Below are 18,863 nucleotides of genomic sequence, written 5' to 3' on the forward strand. Positions count from 1 at the left end.
ATATCATTTGTACATTTTCTAATAGGAGTACTCATCTTTTTCTTGATTCTTTCTAAGATTTCTAAGTAAAATAAAGGCATCAGCCATGCTGGTGTCTGTAACATTCTTTCTTTTTCCCTTTTGATTTGTGTAATGCTTTGGATATGTAGCTTTTTTCTTTTCATTTTTAGTTAATTTGATAATGTTTAAAGTTTTCACCTTAATAGTATGCTAAGAGTAACCACAAAAACAAAACAAACATTATATAAATATATATCCATACTTTATGGATTAATTACATTTAATTATTGTTTTCAATTATCAATTAATTTATAATATATTTTGATATAGACATATGGTAGAGGCATAACTTGTAAAATAAGTAACTGGTTGTCTAAGTGTCATTTATGCACTAATTAATGTTGCTAATTATTCAAACCACTGCTTTTATTGGGGAAATAAAATTGTATATTCTTGTCATTTTAGGCTTCCCATTCTATTCCACTAACCTGTGGCCTTATATGTTTTAACATCCAGTAGCCTGGCTCTGTAGACATTTTAAAAATGTCCTTCTTTCTTCTCACATGTGTATTATATTAGATGACATTTTTGTCTTCATGAAAGAATGGAAATGTTGCCATAAAACCCATTTATTTAGTTAGGTACTGGGAATTGAATCCAGGGATGCTTTGCCACTGAGCTACATCCCTGTTTTAGTCAGCTTTTACGCTGCTGTGATTAAAAGACCTGACCAGAACAATGCTAAAGGAAGAAAAGTTTATGGGGGCTCACGGTTTCTGAGGTCTCAGTCCATAGACCATCAGCTCCATTCCTCAAGGCTTAGGCTGAGGCAGAACATCATTGCTAAACAGTGTGGTAAAGGGCAGCAGTTCACATGATGATCAGAGAGCAGAGAGAGATGTCCACTTGCCAAATGCAAATATATACCTCAAAGCCATGCTCCCAATGCCCCACCTCCTCCAGCCACACCCCACCTGCCTTCAATTACCACTCAATAAATCCTGTCAGGTGATTACTTTGCTGATTGAGCTAAGGCTGTCATAACCTAATCATTTCTAAACCTTCTTGCCTTGTCTCACACATGAGTTTTGGGGGACACCTCACATCCAAACCACAACAATCTCCAATCCTTTTTATTTTTTTATTTCGAGGCAGGGGATCACTAAGTTGCTGAGGACCTCCCTATATTGCTGAGGTGTGCCAGGAACTTGTAACCCTCTTGCCTCAGCCTCCAGAGTAACTGAGATTACAGACATGCACTACCACACCTCACAAAACAAACAAAAGAAGCATTTATTTTTGATAAATTATATACAGTCCAAGACAATATAGTTCACTGAACAATGAAAAAGACAAAAATTGCAGTGGCTTTTAAAATTATTTTTGAATGAATTGTAGCTATATTTGACTGTGATTTCTAAATCCTATAATATGCTCTAATACAATCCCATCTTTATTATTTTAGGATACTGTTGTGGCTCTCCAAGCTCTAACTCTATTCCAAAGGCTTACTTATTCTAAGAACAGACAAAATTTGGTGCAAATTTCTTCTGACAAAGCATTCAATATGGCCTTCCGAGTGAATGAAGACAACCGATTGCTGCTACAACAAATTCCATTGCCAGAAATTCAGAAAAACTACACTGTGGAAGTGAGTGGTGATGGCTGTGCATACATGCAGGTAAATCTGTACTTTCTCCCCTAACTTATCAAAATTGTCAACTACACATGAAACTAGAAAGAGTAGTAGCACCAATATCCAGACTCAACAGTTGTTCACATTTTTTTCTATTTGCTTCACTTTTTTTTTCTTTTTTTCTTGGCTGAATTTTTAAGTAAATTAGAGGCATTTCACCACTCCAAGTATGATATAATGCAACTTCAAAATGTTCCATCATGTGGCTGCAAAGCCATTATCACAGCTAGCACAAGGGAATAATAGTTTATAATATCATTTAATTACCACCAAATATATTTTGTAGTTGTTTTCTTTTTCAAACCAGATTCAGTCAAGGAAATGCTTTGCAATTGTTCATTGTGTGTCATAAATCTCTTAACTTAATAGCTCTATTGGGTCTTTTGTATCTTTGTGTGTGTGTGACGTTAACATTTTGAAGACATCAGGCTATTTGTGTTGTAGAATATCCTTAATTCTGGATTTATCAGATTGTTTTCTTTTTGGCCTCATTACCTGTATTTTCTACAACCTAAAGTTAGGTCTGTATTAATTTGTCTCACATACAGAGATGCATCATTCTTAATGATATTGTGTTTTATCATTAGCTTAAGGTGATAATGGCCAAATTTCTTCATTGAAGGTGCTGGTTTCTTTCTGCTACGCAACTACCAATTAATATCTAAAATATTACATTGAGACCATGCAAAAGTTAATTTCTGCATCAGTTTTCATCAACATGTGTTAACATGCATTAATGATCTTTGCCTAAATAAGATACTCCAATAAGGGATATGAAGTAGTGAATTGTAATTCTAACATGTCTTCTGTTTTTAGTGGCTGGTATTTTCACACAATATAGATATGACAGAATGTAGTAAATAAATTATTAGTGGTCATTTGGATTATTTCTCTTCTTTCACTATTACATATAGCATTGTAATGAATAATGTATGCAAATTACTTCATACTCAGACAAATGCAACTTCAGAATACATTTTTATAAGTGTGATTACTTAAGTCAAATTAAATCTTTAACCAATCTTATTTCCAAGCCAAGTTATTGTAGATTGATTCTATAATTTCCTTTTTTATTCATTTGTTTTAATACTGGTGTTCTCCTTAATCCTATAACTTTTGCATTATATTAATTTTAGCAGTTTCTTACAACTAAAATCAGATCATTTTAATTAGTTCCCCAAAGATCGTATGGATATAATTTAGCTCTGCTATTCATTAGCTGTGTAAGTTTTGACAAGTTACATATCTCTCTGAACCTCATTTCCCACCTTTATAAAATGGACAATAAAGTAGCATCAACTTCACTGGGTTATTGGAAATAATAAAGAGTTATTACATGAGAAGCATTTAAAAGGGAGAACATAGGATATGCTCAATAAATGTTAGCTTATCATTACTGATATTACCAGTGGCATAGAAAATAGGAAGCACAGAGGTAAAAATTGATTTTTCATTTAATTTTAAACTTCAATAAGGAGGTAATAAATGAAAAATATTATTTTATTAATAAGTAATATATTCTATATTTATTTAAGACAACTCTGAAATATAATATCCTGCTGCCTAAGAAGTCATCTGGGTTTTCCCTTTCTGTAAATACAGCCAATGTTTTCTGCAGAGGATTATTTGACAAGTTTGATCTTGTGGTTTCAGCCAGGTAATGACATGTTTTGTTTTGTTTTGTTGGTAAACTAAGATATTTCTCCACCTCTAATAAAGATAGCCTATATTCTCTGTCTGCCTTCATGTGAAGCTTACCCCAATCATTTTATGGAAAAGGTTGACCTGTTTCTGTTACCTAGGGAAATATATTTCATCTGGTTTAAATTGCCTAAATTGTATACAATAAACTAGATAAAAGTAAATGTGGCTTCAAAAATTTTGAATAGAAGGCAGAAAAGAGAATTGTACAATAAAGTTTTACAAATTTCGTTATAAGAATTATATTTATATAGGAAGTAGGAGGTAGGAGGACATCGAGTTCAAAGCCAGCATCAGCAAAAGCGAGGCACTAAGCAACTCAGAGAAACCCTGTCTCTAAATAAAATACGATATAGAGCTGGGGATGCGACTCATGGTTGAATGCCCCTGAATTCAATCCCCAGTACGAAAGAAAAAGAAAGAAAGAAAGAAAGAAAGAGAGTGAGAGAGAGAGAGAGAGAGAGGGAGGGAGGGAGGGAGGGAGGGAGGGAGAGAGAGAGAGAGAAAGAAAGAAAGAAAAAGAAAGATCAAGAATTGCTTTTCCCTCAAATTGATATTTCATAAATTAACATATTATAGCATGTTATAGTTCTTACTTTTGGAACCTCAAATTTTAAAATAAGAATATCACTTAGGCTCAGCTCTCTATGTCCACTTGGAAATAGATTGAAATGTAGTTTCATTTTGGAATATCACTAATTTCAGTTTATTCTGAGGGTTATTCTAATCTCAGAACAATAAACATTATAAAGGATATGGTAAAATAAACTTTTTTGCATGTAAATATATTTTATTGGTAATTTGTTTTCTTAAATAATGATCCACACTTAACTGAATTACAAATTTTGTATTTTTTTAAAAAGTTATTCTGGAAGACACAGCTCTTCCAACATGGCAATCATTGATGTGAAAATGCTTTCAGGATTTGTACCTGATAAATCTTCAGTTAAGAAGGTAAAGAATTCAATTTAATTAAAATAGCTTCAGAATAGCTATAATGTGTTATTCTTAATGTTATGCATTGGTAATAAGTTGAAAATACAACACATTTTCTATTCTTAAGAAATGAAGTTTAAATCACAAATGTCTAATAGTACATTATTCAAGGGTCTCAAATTTATTTGAATTCAGCTAACATCATACTGATTGGTGGACAATTGAAAGCTTTCTCTCTAAGATGAAGAACAAGACAAGGATGCCCATTCTCACCACTTTTATTCAATATAGTACTGGAAGTCCCACCTAGAGCAAGAAAAAGTCAAGAAAAGGAAAATAAAAGTCACCAAAAAGCAAGAATTGAAATTCTCTCTGAATACTGACGACATGATCATATAAAAGACTCTGCCAAAAAAAAAAAAAAAAACCTGTTAGAACTGATAAACAAATCCAGTGAAATTATAGGTTACAAAATCAACATACAAAAACAGTGGAATGTTTAGATACTAACAACAAATTATCTGAAAAGGAACTTAAGAATCCCACTTATAATAGCATCAAAAATAAATTAAAATATATACACTTAGGAGTAAACGTGACCAAGCAGATAAAAAGTCTGTACATTGAAAATTACATAATATTGATGAAAGATATTGAAGGAAACACAAATAAGTGGAAATATCTTTCACGTTTATGAAGTGGAAAAATTAATATTGTTAAAATACCCTTGTTAAATAACCAAAGCAGTCCACAGATTCAGTGCAATTCTTTTCAAAATTCTGATGGCATGCTTAATAAAAATAGAAAAAAAAAATCCTCAAATTTTTTGGAACCAGTAAAGTCTCTAAAGAGTCAAAACAATCTTGAACAAAAGAACAAAGTCAGAGATATCAACCCCTCTCTAATTTTAAAACTTATGACAGAACAATTATAATCAAAATAGCATTCTATTATCATAACAACAGATATACTGACCAATGGAACAAGACAGAAAGCTTAGAAATATACCCAAATATACTCAATTAATTTTTGGCAATGATGTGAAGAACACACATGCGAAAAGGACAATGTCCTTAATACAGGGTGCTCCTAAGAAAATTGAATATCTACATACAGAAGCATGTAATTGGAACTTGTCTCACACCATATACAAAAATCAACAAAGCTTCAATGTAGGACTCAAAGAGTTGAGCTACTAAACAAAAACAAGGTGCAAACTCCACAACATGGGTCTGGGGTATAATTTCTTGAATAGATCTGCAAAATTTAAGCATCAAATGAAAAACCAAGCGAAATTTATCTTGCATCAAACTCAAAAGAATCTACACAGCGAAGAAAATAATAAAAAGTGAAGAGACAACCGACAGGATGGGAGAAAATATTTGCAAAACATAATCTGATAAGGGACTAATATTGAAATTACATAAGAAACTCAAACAACTCAATAGCAAGAAAACAAATAATCCAACAAAAAATAGGCTAAGAATTTGAAGAGACAGTTCTCAAAATAAGAGATCTACATTACCAACAGATATATGAAAAATGCTCAACACATCTACTCATCAGAGAAATATTAATTAAAGCTACAGAAAGCTTACACCTTCCACCTGTTTGAATTGCCATTATCAAAATGATGAATGCTAACAAATCTTGGCATTGATGGGGCAGAAAGAGTGCCCTTGCACACTGTTGGTGGGAATGTATATTATTGTCCAGTCATTTTAGAAAAGAATGTAGAATTTCCTCAACAAATATAAAATAGAATTACTATATAATCCAACATCCCCACTTCTGGGCAAATATCCAAAGGAATTGAAATTGGTATATTTATACTCCCATGTTCATTTCAGCATTATTCACGTTGGTCCCAAAAAGGAAGCAGCTTACCTGTACAACATCAGACAAATGGATAAAGGAAATGTGGTTTATATGTACTGTGGCATATATGTAGATTAGAATGCCAAACTACCTTTAAAAAAGAAATTCTGTCATTTGTAACAATATGAATGGAACTGGAGGACATTGTGCTAAGTGAAATAAGCCAGGCAGAAAGACAAATATGATCTCATTTATATGTGAAATCTAAATTAAAAAAAAATGATTTCATGGAAGGTATATACCAGAGTCTGGGGGCAAGAGGAAGATCTAGAGAAAGGAAAAATGTTGTTCAAAAAGTGTGGCAGCAAAAAAAAAAAAAAAAAAAAAAAAAATAGTGTGGCAGTTCTGTTAGACTGGAGGAATAAGTTTAGTGACACATGGCACTGCATGTTCACCATGGTTAATAATCATGTATGTTTTAAAACTGATGGGAGAATAGATTTTTAATATTATAGCCACAAAAAACAAAAGTTGCTGCAATAATGAATATATTAGCTATTTCATTTGAATCTTTCAACAATATATAGAAAGATGAAAGCACCACATTTCACTCTGTAAATATGTACAACTTTTATTTCTCAATTAAAAATAAATTTATGTTTTAAAAGTTGAAAAGGAAAAAGAGCAGATAAGTTGGTGTTCAGTTACTGTATTCTACTCTATTATTCTACTTATGATAAATCAGAAACCAATTTTATACAAACAAATCTCTCAAAAATGTTGAACAAAGGACACCCAAGGATTAGTATTTATTGGCGAGGCTACATGGAAACTTCACAGGAATGTATAAAGAAGCAAGAAAATTACCGAATTACAATTAAATATTCTTATCTTTGAATTATTAGTTGTTCCTATTACGAGTTCCCTAAGTTTTCAGCATACTTTCCCCCCCTTATTTTTAGCTTCAAGAAGATGGCAAAGTACAACGCATAGAAATCAAAACCACACATGTGTTCTTTTACTTGGAGAATGTAAGTTTAATGTCATAATGTGATTTGGCTGTTGGTGTATTGCCAGAGGCACAATTTGGTTATATTTTTTATGATTTTTATATTTTCCTAAGGGCTTAAGTAGCAAAAGAGCATTATTTTATTTTTGTTTTTGTTTGTTTTATTGTTGTTGTCACTCTCATTTTGTTTTGTTTATGGAGGTTCTGAGGATTGAACCCAGGGCCTTCAGCATGCTAGGTGCTACCACTGGCCCATATCCCCAGCTCTCCAAAAAAGCATTGTTAAAATAATTCTAAATATTTGAAATGGGAAGAAAGTGAGAAAATATACTTTATATGCTAAAAATATTGATTTATTCCCAGGTTACTCAAAAGGAAATTCAATTATCATTTGTCATTGAACGAGATGCACTTGTATCTAACACCAAGCCTGCATCTGTTCAGCTCTATGATTACTATGCAACTGGTAAGAATTTTACTTCATTTTAGTACCATTTTATTCCACATTTAAACATAAGCTAGTTTTCATTTTCTCCACTGGTATTATAGTTTCTGTTTTTGGAATTGTCACTTTGCTGTTTTGAAACTTTTCATACCATCTAATACAAATTATTTCAGAGTTGTAATAGCTAACATGTACAAAAATTCATTTACAGAACATGTGTAACATGTACAAAAGATCATACCTGGAAACACTTAAGAATGATCACATACATTTGTATAAAATGTCATAGGAACAAATATACATCTGACAGTTGTCAAGTAAAGCAGTTGTTATAGTAGCATAGATGTAGGGGAACTTATTTATAAGCAGATAATAAACAAAGATGTTTTCTTCTTGAACAATGTAACTGTTTCGAGTAACAATTTCTCTCTTCCAGATGAATTTGCAGTTGCAGAATACAACACACCATGCAAACAGATATCTTTTGAAACCTCTTAGTTGTCAGATAAGAGAACTGTGATGGAAAGGAAGAGGACACTTTGGAACTGGGCTTTATATTAAGAGAGCATTTCCACTGTTTCAAACAACAAAAGGTTTGGAATCTTCAGAATGCTGCAGATGTCCAAGTTCCCCCTCCAACAGCATCCTCCCTCAGGCACTCTACCACCAGCTTCATGCCTTCTGCCTGATGACCTTCTCTGGAGTTGTGGTAGCCAGTTTAGCCTGTGTACAATTGTGAATGGGAAGCACAGGCTTAATGTTCCAAGAGAAAACTTCAACCAGCAGAAACTGAAACCACTGGACACATGCTCCTACCACCTGCTTTTACTCGGGGAACTCTGGGGCCAATCCACATGTTTCTGGTGAAATCCCTTTGAAAATCAACATTTCATTTTCTCATGAAGCAGTCTCCATAGAAAATTTTTAAATTAGGTCTTTTCCTTTCTTGCACCATTTCACTGATCAGAGAATGAATTATCCACACTCAAGTCCTTACCTCAAATTCTGCTTTCAGAGCAAAGATATCACATATCACATCAATCACTGAATACCTACATAAAATGTTTTGTTAGGTATGGAATATCTGTAGGTGTTGTTAATTTAGTTCTATTGTTTGTTTTTTAAATATTTTTTTCTGGGAACTGTAGAAAAGTAGGACTTTTGCAATATCTCAATATAAATCTGGTTATTTTGATAACTATTATTGAGTAAAACCTTACAAGCATTTATGTATTTTATCTTCCATTCAAAATAAAATCTTCTTTCTCAGTATAAACCTAGCATGGAGCAAATACATTCTCCTTTCCTGCTTACCACAATCACTTGGGATATTTCTGAAAATATAGCTGTAAGATTCTCTTTGGATATAAAAATATATATTTTATTTTAATATAATATCAAACTTCCCCAAATTCTACTAATATAGAGGGTACACAAACATGAAGATTTTTCAGTGATACAAGATAGAAAACAAAATCATATTTAACCATTTTTTAATTTTTAATTTTTAAAATAAGTGATTGAACACTAAACACTATGTTTTAATTAAGATCATACTGTATCATTTAAAGAGGAAAAGATTTCTCTAAATTTTCCATGAAGTAGTTGAATAAGTTGAGTACTGTGTGAGTATCTGGCCAAATTACTGCTAAGTCCTGGGGATAAATGTTGATTTATATGGATGCAGTTTCAGAAACCACAGAAGGAAAACTTTCACTAACATGAAAGGAAAGCAAATTAAATCAGGACAAATATGTCAATGCCAGTCAAGTGATTAAATCAAGTTTGTTTGACTCACAAGTACTCCAGGAAATCTGATGTAATGTTCAGACTTTATTTATAATCATGAAGATTCGCATCTTCTCTGACGTTTACTTATGGAAAAGTCATGTTTAGAATCTCAGGAAAACCATAATTTTCCCTGAAGAAGAATCTACTCTCTAATACTCAGCTTTCACCTAAAATTCAGAAAGACTTTTTGTGATGCCAAAGATTAGGCATAATCTTAGGAGGGGATAGATAAAGCAAAAACAAATAAAACAAAACAAAAAACTTGCCCTATAAAACTAAGTTTTTTCATTTGTAGAATTTGGATTTGAGAAGGGACATACAGGTTTGGTGATTTTTGATATACACATATTTTTGATACCACAGATTGAACCCAGGGGCACTTAAACACTGAACCACATCCACAGCCTATTTTATTTTTTATTTTGAGTCAGGGTCTCACAAAGTTGCTTAAAGTCTTGTTAAATTGCTCAGATTGACCTTGAACTCGTGACTCTCCTGCCTCCGCCTCCTGAGTTACTGGGATTACAGGCATGCACCACCACACCCTACTGATAAATTCTTAATAATTTATTTTTATTCTCTCAAATGACAGTTTTTCTTTCTCAGATTAATAGCTTTCTGGTTGTGTTTTTGTGCAATATTAGACAAAGATCCTACAGAGAAATCAAGTATGGCTGGTGTCTCTTACCTATAGTACTCCAGAACATCCTGAATTGAGACATGATATGCTACCTCACTCCTGGGGACTGCTTGAGTACAAAGGTTTCTTTTGATGGAGGCACAGGCATTCCAATTCCAGGGATGTGAAGTATTATTTTGGCGGTGTTCCATTTAGAAGGCAAAAATAAGGATGTGAGAAATTCTGGGACTGGATATTGTATCTTGGTGTCCCTAAATTTTGCCCCAATGGGATTAAAAAAAAAGAAAAGAAAAACCCTTTCCCTTTGTCCCTGAGAAGGAAGTCAGTCTTAAATTAGGGAAAGATACCAAACTCTTATTAAATCTATCCTCACTTAATAATATCTGATCTTTTAGAGACTTGTAAATTTCATTAAGTTTTACCTAAAGGACATCCATGTAGGAAGCAATCTACATAATGAACAAGTTATATAAAAACAACAATAATAATAATAGCACCTATGACTTAATTTATTCTTCATATACTTGGGAGTAAATGGTTCCACTCTTCATGACCAGCACAGGATTGCTTCTAGAAAATAGTTTATGAAACAAAACTATCACTGTGTCCTGAAATACAATCAGCAGATATTTATAATCCTTGGCTTTACATCTCTTCTGTACAGGAAAACATCCTCTGATTTTCTTTTATAATTCATCTCTTTTAGTACCTAAATAAATTATTTATTTAATCAAATCATATTTACGTTGTAATGGTATCAGTAATCAATTTTTGCAAGGGCTCCCCCACCCCTAGGGCAGTCAATTTTCTTATAATATGAAAAATGCAAATTGTCTTTACCTCCAATTCCTAAGCTAACATCCAAAAAAGCCTAGAATGATGCTTGATACAGAATAAATTTCAATAAATTTTTATAGAGGACATTAGTTTATTTAGGGCTCACAGAGGTCTCAGTCCATAGATGGCTGCTTCCATATCTCTAGGACCAAGGTAAGGCAGAACATCATGGCAGAACAATGTGGTGGAGAAAAACAGCTCAAGATATGACCACCAGAAAGTAGAGAAAGCAAGCTCACCAGGGACAAAATTATACCCCAAAGACATGACTCCAGTAAACTACCTCCTCTAGCCACACCCTATCTGCCACAGTTACAGCCCAATTAATCCATATTGGTGGATTAAGCCACTGATTAGGTCACACCTCTCATAACCTAATCATTTAATTATTTCACCTCTGAATGTTTTTGTGTTGTCTCACACACTAGCTTTTGGGGGAAACCACAAATCCAAACCATAACATTCTGTCCTGACCTCCAAAATTTTATGCCCATTTCACAATGCAAAGTACATTTACTCCATTTCCAAGAATCCCCCAATCTTAACATATTTTTCATTGTCTAAAAGTCCAAGTCCAAAGTCTTCTCTGAGTCTCATCATAAATCTGTAGATCTGTAAAAATAAAAAGCAAGTTACATACATCCAACATATAAAGGAACAGAGAAAACGATGCCATTCCACAAGGGAGAAATACAGGCACAGAAAGAAGAGATGGGACCAAAGCAAGACTAAAATCCAGCTGGGTAAACAGGTCCTGTAGTTCCACACCCAGCTTTTGGGACACAAAGTTTCCATGATGTTCTTACCAAAGGGCTTGTGTAGTTCTGTGAACCTTGCTGGTTGCATCCCACATGGGCTCTTAGCTCATTTCTGCTCAATTCCTGCAACTTTCCTCACCAGACTTCCCACAGTCCTGCTATCTGTTATCTCCAGGGTCTCCACTGCAGCTTCAACTACTTTCTTACAACTTCATACATCACCTTCTCAAGGGCAGCCCACAGGGACTTTGACCCTGCTACACCTTTCCTGGCCTCCAGGTCTTCCTCTGAAATCTCAGTGGAAGCCTCCATGAACCCCTAACCCTAGCATCCTGCATTCCTGGTGAACCAGTACCGCGTGTTTGCCGCCAATGTCTGTCGTGATATCAAGCAGCAGCCAAGTCCCTTGGAACCACAATCTTAGCAGCCTCTGAGTTCCTGGGCAGGGGAGCATGGTGAAATAACTTCCTAGGACCCCATGTAACAGCAGGGCATCCCCATGATCTCTTCTGAAAGGAATTACTTTTATACTCTTGAGCCTGAGGTGAGTGGGGACCTGACCATTCCTGAGCTGCCCTCAATCCATCTTTCCTATTGTCCCTTGGTAAAGTATTTGGCATTAGTGGCTCAAGTCTCTTTAACAATCATACCTTCTTTAGCCACAGTTTTACTTGCACTTTTCTGGTCAAACTATAAATGTCTTTAAAATCTTTCTGTTCTGCTTTCTGCCCCTGATTATCATATTAAACTTGACTAAAAGCTATTAGCAATATCCAAGGCACCTCCTAAATGCTGTGCTGCCTTGAAATTTCCTCCACCAGATTAATTAGTACCTTTAAATTCAGTCTCACAGAAGGTCATGGGGAAAATGTAGAGATCTTATTAGCCAGAAAGTGGCAAGATCCAGCCTCCAATTTCCTTCTCCTCTCAACCTCATGAGCCAAGTCTTTACTGCCCACAGTCCTATCTGCATTCTGGTCTTCTGAATCCCTACCAGAATTGCCCATAAAATTCCATTTAAAATATTCTAAAGTTTTCCAGTTTTTATCTCCAAATATTTCAAAATTTCTCCCACCACAAACCAATTCCAAAGGCACCTGAACCACATGATCACATTAGTCAGAGCAATGACCACACCTCTGCGTGACAATTTCTATTTTAGTCAGTTTTTTCATCGCTGTGATCAAAGACTGGACAGGAACAACACAGAGGAGAAAGAAGTTTATTTATGACTCATGATTTCAGAGGGCTTAGTCCATAGATGGTTGACTCCATGGCTCTGGGCCTATGGCAAGATAGAACATCATGGCAGAATGGTGTGGTGGAGGAAAGCAGCTCAGGACTTGGCTACCATGAAGCTGAGAGGGCCTCAATAAAATATTTTATCAATCTCTTGACTCTTTCAAAGTATTTTTTCTACTATGCATCTCCCATCATCAACACATGCTCTTTCTCTCCATAACCGTCAGATGATGGGAAGCAGGAGGACTGATTGACACAATGAAAGGATGCTGCCCCCTTGAGGAAATCAGAAGCATGAAGTCCAAGTGATTTATTATACAGCACAGGGAGTCTAGTGATAGACATTTTATTTCTATTCTGGCCTGAGGTAGATCCTTTCACTTTTTTTGGAAACCTCAAGCAATCACTTTTTCCCACATGTCTCTTCCCAAGTCTCTCCTCTTTTACACCTGGAAGATAACCTTCCAATTTAAAAGCAAAGTGTGACATTCTATTCCTGAAAATACTTTTTTTTTTTTTTTTTTTTTTTGGTTATAACATTTTTGGAAACACTGGTTATATTTACTCTGGCATCTCTTTCTCTGAAAGTCAGAATTATTTCCTTTTCAAATTCCTCTTAACTCATCATTCTGCTCCCAGTCCACACTTCGTATTCATGTAGTAGTTCTAGTTTGAATCAGGTTTGATCTACTTTTTATTTTAATTTATGTTTTATTTTCTAATGGTTCTGTGCCTATATTTTTCAAAACCCATAGAAAGGATCTTTACCATAGGGAAAGTGCACCACTCTTGGGTCCAGCACAGCAGTTGGGGAAGTCACATATGACTATGTCTGCTTTTCTCCTAAAATTAGCCCTTTCCTCCAGCTTGGAGCTCCTTTGTGTCATCTGTGGAACTTAAGAATCCCATTTAGATCTTCAAAAAAGGGCATCATTCACTCAGAAAAATAAATTTCTTATTTATCTGAGTTGTTTCTTGAGAATTCATGCCTGTTTTATTCTTAGGAAACTGCAGATTAACAGATTAAAATCTGTCAAATTTACATTTTTATTCAACAAAAAGTCTTCAGGGAGTGCTATGTAACTATTGGCTATTGATTTATATTATCATTTTATTGCATAATCCATCATGGAAATATAAGCACTTTTACTGTTTTAATTGATATTTAATTAGTCTATGAGTCTCTGGTCATTCATTGACTGTGGAGTAAGCCACATGGACTCAAAACAGATTTCTATGAATGCAAAAGTATTTATCTTTATTAAGATAATGTATTGAGAGGCAGGCAGGGTGGCACATGCCTGTAATCTCAGTGGCTCAGGAGGCTGAAGCAAGGAGGATCATGAATTCAAAGCCAGCCTCAGCAACAGCGAGGCCCTAAGCAACTCAGTGAGACCCTGTCTCTAAATAAAATACAAAATAAGACTGGGGATGTGGCTTTGTGGTTGAGCGCCTCTTAGTTTAATCCCTGGTACCCCCAAAACAATTTATTAGAAAAAGTAAGCCCAACTCTCCATCATGTCAGTTTAGGAACCAAATTTCTCAAGAAGACTCCTAAAGACAAGAAGTAAAATCAAGAATCAATAAATAGGATAGTATCAAACTGAAAAGCTTCTTTACAGAAAAAAAAAAAAAAAAAAACAATTAAGAATGTAGAAGAGAGAGCCTACAGAATGGGAGAAAATCTTTACCACATGCACCTCAGATAGAGCATTAATCTCCAGCTTAACACCAAAAAAACAAATAACCCAATCAATAAATGGACTAAGGAACTGAAGAGACATTTCACAGAAGAAATACTATCAGTCAGCAAATAGATGAAAAAATGTTTAACATCATTAGCAATTAGAGAAATGCAAATTAAAACTACACTGAGATTTCATCTCACTCCAGTTGGAATGGCAATTATCAAGAATACAATTAACAGCAAATGTTGGCAAGGATGTGGGGGAAAAGTACAATCATACATTGTGCTGGTGGGACCTCAAATTGGTGCAACCACTCTGGAAAGCAGTGTGAAGTTTCCTCAGAAAACATGGAATAGAACCATCATTTGACCCATCCAGCCCAACTTGGTTTATACCAAAAGGACTTAAAATCAGCATACTAGAGTGAAAATGTGGTACACACAAACAATGGAATGTTACTCAGCCATAAAGAAGAATGAAAGTATGGCATTTGCTGGTAAATGTATGAAACTGGAGACTATCATGCTAGGTGAAATAAGCCAATCCCAAAAAATATAAAGGTCAAATGTTCTCTCTGATATATGGATGCTGATTCATAATAAGTGGGGGTTGGGGGAAGGGAGAAGAGGAGGTTCACTGGATTGGACAGGGTGGAATGGGGGAAAGGAGATGAGTTGTGAATGGGAAGACAGCAGAATGAATAAGGCATAACTTTTCTATGTTCACATATGAATACATAACCAGTGTCTCCTCATCATGTACAACCACAAAAATGGGAAGTTATACTTCATGTATACATGATGTGTCAAAATACATTCTACTGTCATGTATAACTAAAAAGAACAAATAAAAAAAATTTTAAAGTAAATGTATTAGAGAAATTTTCTTTTGGAAAATAATAATAAACTAAAAGAATGTAAAATAAAATCACATTTTTATTACATTTAGCTAATATTTTTATGTTTACATGTCCAGTACACATACACACACACACACACGCACACACACCACATATATATTAATATCATTGATAACAGGAAGAAAAATGTCCTGTGATCTTCTGATAAAACAGTGCAATTGAATCTGGAATATAATTATGCACAAAGAATAACTTCTCATTACCTTGGGTAAGTCTTAACTCATTCTCCTTGAAATGTTATTGTTTTGTTCTATATTAAACATATACTCACAATTCAAGTTATTTATTCTTTTTTCTATACTTTGCAAAAGAGGAAATCGAGGGTCATATCTCATGGGCACATGATTCTTTTGTTCATTTGTTAAACAAATATTTATTGACTGTTTGCTATTAGTGGATATTGTTCTTGATGACAAGGAACAGTGAAAAATTATACAAAGTTTCTAACATAATGCAAGACAATAAGTATGAAATATAGTAAGTGCATTATATAATAAGTCAGAAATGACATGTTCTATGACAAAAAGCAGGGCAAGAAAGATCAAGAGTGCCAGAAGATGGGAGGTAGACTGCAATTTTAAAACCCAAGGTCAGAGTAGAATTCACTGAGAAGTTGATAGATGAGCAAATGTATAAGGAGATGAGAAGAGGACGTTTGCTATGTGAGCATCTGTAGAAGAGCAAACCAGGAGGAAGTTTCACAAAGCACAAAAGCTTTACATCAAGTGGAAAGGGTTTCCAGTGCTGGAGAAGACAGGAAGTTCAGAATGGTGGAAGAGGAGAAGAAAGAAGAGACAGCAGGTGGAGGATGCAGAGACTAGGGTCCCAGCGCAGGCATTAAACATTTCTTTCTCCTGGGCAAAACTTTCATGATGACTTAGAGAAAACTGGGTGGGAGAGAATATTAATTTGCTACTATGGCAGTTTATAATGATGCAAGCTGAAGAAAGTACCTCCACAGTCTTGAATAGACAGGCAAGAAGAATGGCAGCTCAGATGACAAGTCCATGGGCTGATCTCTGAACGCCGATGTAGTGGTAATAGTAAACATGAGTCTAAAAATAGCACATTTCTTTATTATTTTTATCATTTGTTCTGCCTCTGAGAATCTGTACAGGAATATATAGGAAGGATGAAAACATGGTCTTTAATTTCCTGATTTTTCTAGCCTGCTCTCTAACAGGCAAGTATTCACAAGGAGAGAAAACACAGAATTATTCATCAAGTTATAATGATAGATAAATTATCACAACAAATATTTCTACTTTTTTCATTAAAAATATTGTTATTAGCTGGGCATGGTGATGCATTTCTGTAATTCCAGCAGCTCAGGAGGCTGAGACAGAATTGCAACTTCAAAACCACCCTTAGCAACTTAGTAAGGCCCTAAGCAATTTAGCGAGACTTTGCCTCAAAAAAAAAAAAAAAAAAAAAAAAAACCATATATATATATATATAAAGGACTGGGAAGGTGGCTCGGTATTTAAACTCCCTAGTTTCAATCCCCAGTAGCAAAAATAAATGAACAACAAAAACTATTGTTATTAATGTTTTTTCTGTGTTCATACGAACTTCAGTTTCATTCTATGTATGCGAGTGTACCTAACTCCCCCAATGTACACTACAGTGGCAAGGACACTTTTCATCTCAACCCACTCAGGATTGCTCAATGCTCTGTAAACATAGGTCTCTTTGGAAATGACATTAGTTTAAACGTCCAAAGGTAATGATGTCTTTTGTAACTTTTATAACTAGTCTTATTTTGATAAGATGTTTGTTATATAATTATATCAATTGTCAGCAATTACAAAGTCAACTCCTTTCACCTGTACTTATTCTCCTCTTGCTAATGAAACCACTTGTTGCTATAATTCATTCACAACTTTACTTTTGTTTTGTCCTTTTTTCATTAAAGCCTTGGAGGATGTGAGAAAGTCTTCAAAATCAACACTTTTGATAAATGTGTAAAGGTTTTCGGAATACCAGGAGATTCATCTTTGACTTTGATATGTGTCTAAAATTCGTCATTCAGATTCAGATTTGTTCTCAGTTTCAACATCATTTCTGGAATCTTTGAAATCGTGCATGATAAACAATTCTGTGATTTTTATTGGTAACAATTACATAAAAAATTAGCATTACATACTGTTGACAATGTAATTATGGCATGAACTGTGGGTTTTTTAAAAATATGTGAACATTCTCTTTCAGTTATTATATGCATTTCAGATATATCTTGAAATGAAAGTTTATTGCTGTCTCTTACAAAAAAAAGATATTTCAAGACACTTATAGTTGTATAAACTCTTTTTTATTGGTTCTTTTTAGTTTATACCTAAGAGTAGAATTCATTTTGACATAATGATAAAAGCAAGGAATATAACTTGTTCTAATTCCATCTCTAGTACCTCTTTTTCCCTTCCTTCCTCCAACCCCTGGTCCCTTTCCTCTCTGATCTTTCTGCCAATTACACAGTTATTTTTTTTAATTAGTTTCTTCTGAATATGCACGATGGTGAACCTCACTATGGTATATTCATATATGTACAGTAGGAATGTTATATTAGATTCATTCCACTATCTTTCATAACCTTCTTCCTTCCTTTCTTCCCTTCATTCCCCTTTGTCTACTCCATGTGTCTTACTTCTATTCTCCCTCTACCCTTATTGTGGACTAGCTTCCACAAGTCAGAGAAAACATTGGACCTTTGCATGACAGTCTCCAGATGATGTCTATATATACTTTTATAGTCAAGGCATCTTCAGCCCATCCTAGACCTCATGCATCCATTCAACTTAAATCTATTGCTGGTATGAAAAACACATGACATTAGAAATGGGTCCTTCTGATCACTTTTTCTTTATGCATACATATTATAAAGGTAAGTGGCAGAAACGACAATTTTCATTTAAGAACACTATCTCTTTCCTTCTCTGACTATTTCAGTTTCCCTCTGAGAGTTATGCAAGAGTAAAGAAGAGGGCGTGGGAAGAAGTAGTGAGGTAGAGATATTTAACTTCATCTAGGTAAGAAATCCCCAGTAAGAATCTTCACCTTATAATAAAATTGAGAAGCGGAAGAGTATCATGAGAATATATATTAAAGTTATTGGAATTAAAAATGAATTAATAATTTCCTGTCAGAGATAAGTTGAATTTGACTATTGTTTTGACAATGAAAAATTAGGTTATTATCAGAAATGTGCTGCAAATAAAATGAGCTAAATGTGCAAATTATGGGTTTGATAAAACTAAAGACCTTTATGAAGTTCTAGATTGACAAAAGCATATTTAAGTTGCTGATAATTCAATTTCCTCAAATTCCTGAATACATTGTGTCTTTAAAAAAGAAAGTAGGAATTGGTAGCCATTCATAAGTACTGA

General features: G+C 34.3%; 1 protein-coding gene across 1 annotated transcript in view; it reads left to right on the forward strand.

Moving 5' to 3' along the window:
- Positions 1-8,901, forward strand: part of LOC306662251 (ovostatin-like) — a 66,543-nt gene extending 57,642 nt beyond the window's left edge. Inside the window, exons 31-36 of the mRNA XM_079141779.1 lie at positions 1,466-1,681; positions 3,232-3,353; positions 4,261-4,351; positions 7,114-7,182; positions 7,524-7,626; positions 8,042-8,901. Of these exons, the coding sequence (XP_078997905.1) occupies positions 1,466-1,681; positions 3,232-3,353; positions 4,261-4,351; positions 7,114-7,182; positions 7,524-7,626; positions 8,042-8,103 (663 nt within the window). The 3' untranslated portion in view covers positions 8,104-8,901. The remainder of the gene's footprint in view (positions 1-1,465; positions 1,682-3,231; positions 3,354-4,260; positions 4,352-7,113; positions 7,183-7,523; positions 7,627-8,041) is intronic.
- The last annotated feature ends 9,962 nt before the right edge of the window (positions 8,902-18,863 follow it).

Source organism: Sciurus vulgaris, assembly GCF_902686455.1.
Source record: "Sciurus vulgaris genome assembly, chromosome: 5".
NCBI classification, from domain to species: Eukaryota; Metazoa; Chordata; class Mammalia; order Rodentia; family Sciuridae; genus Sciurus; species Sciurus vulgaris.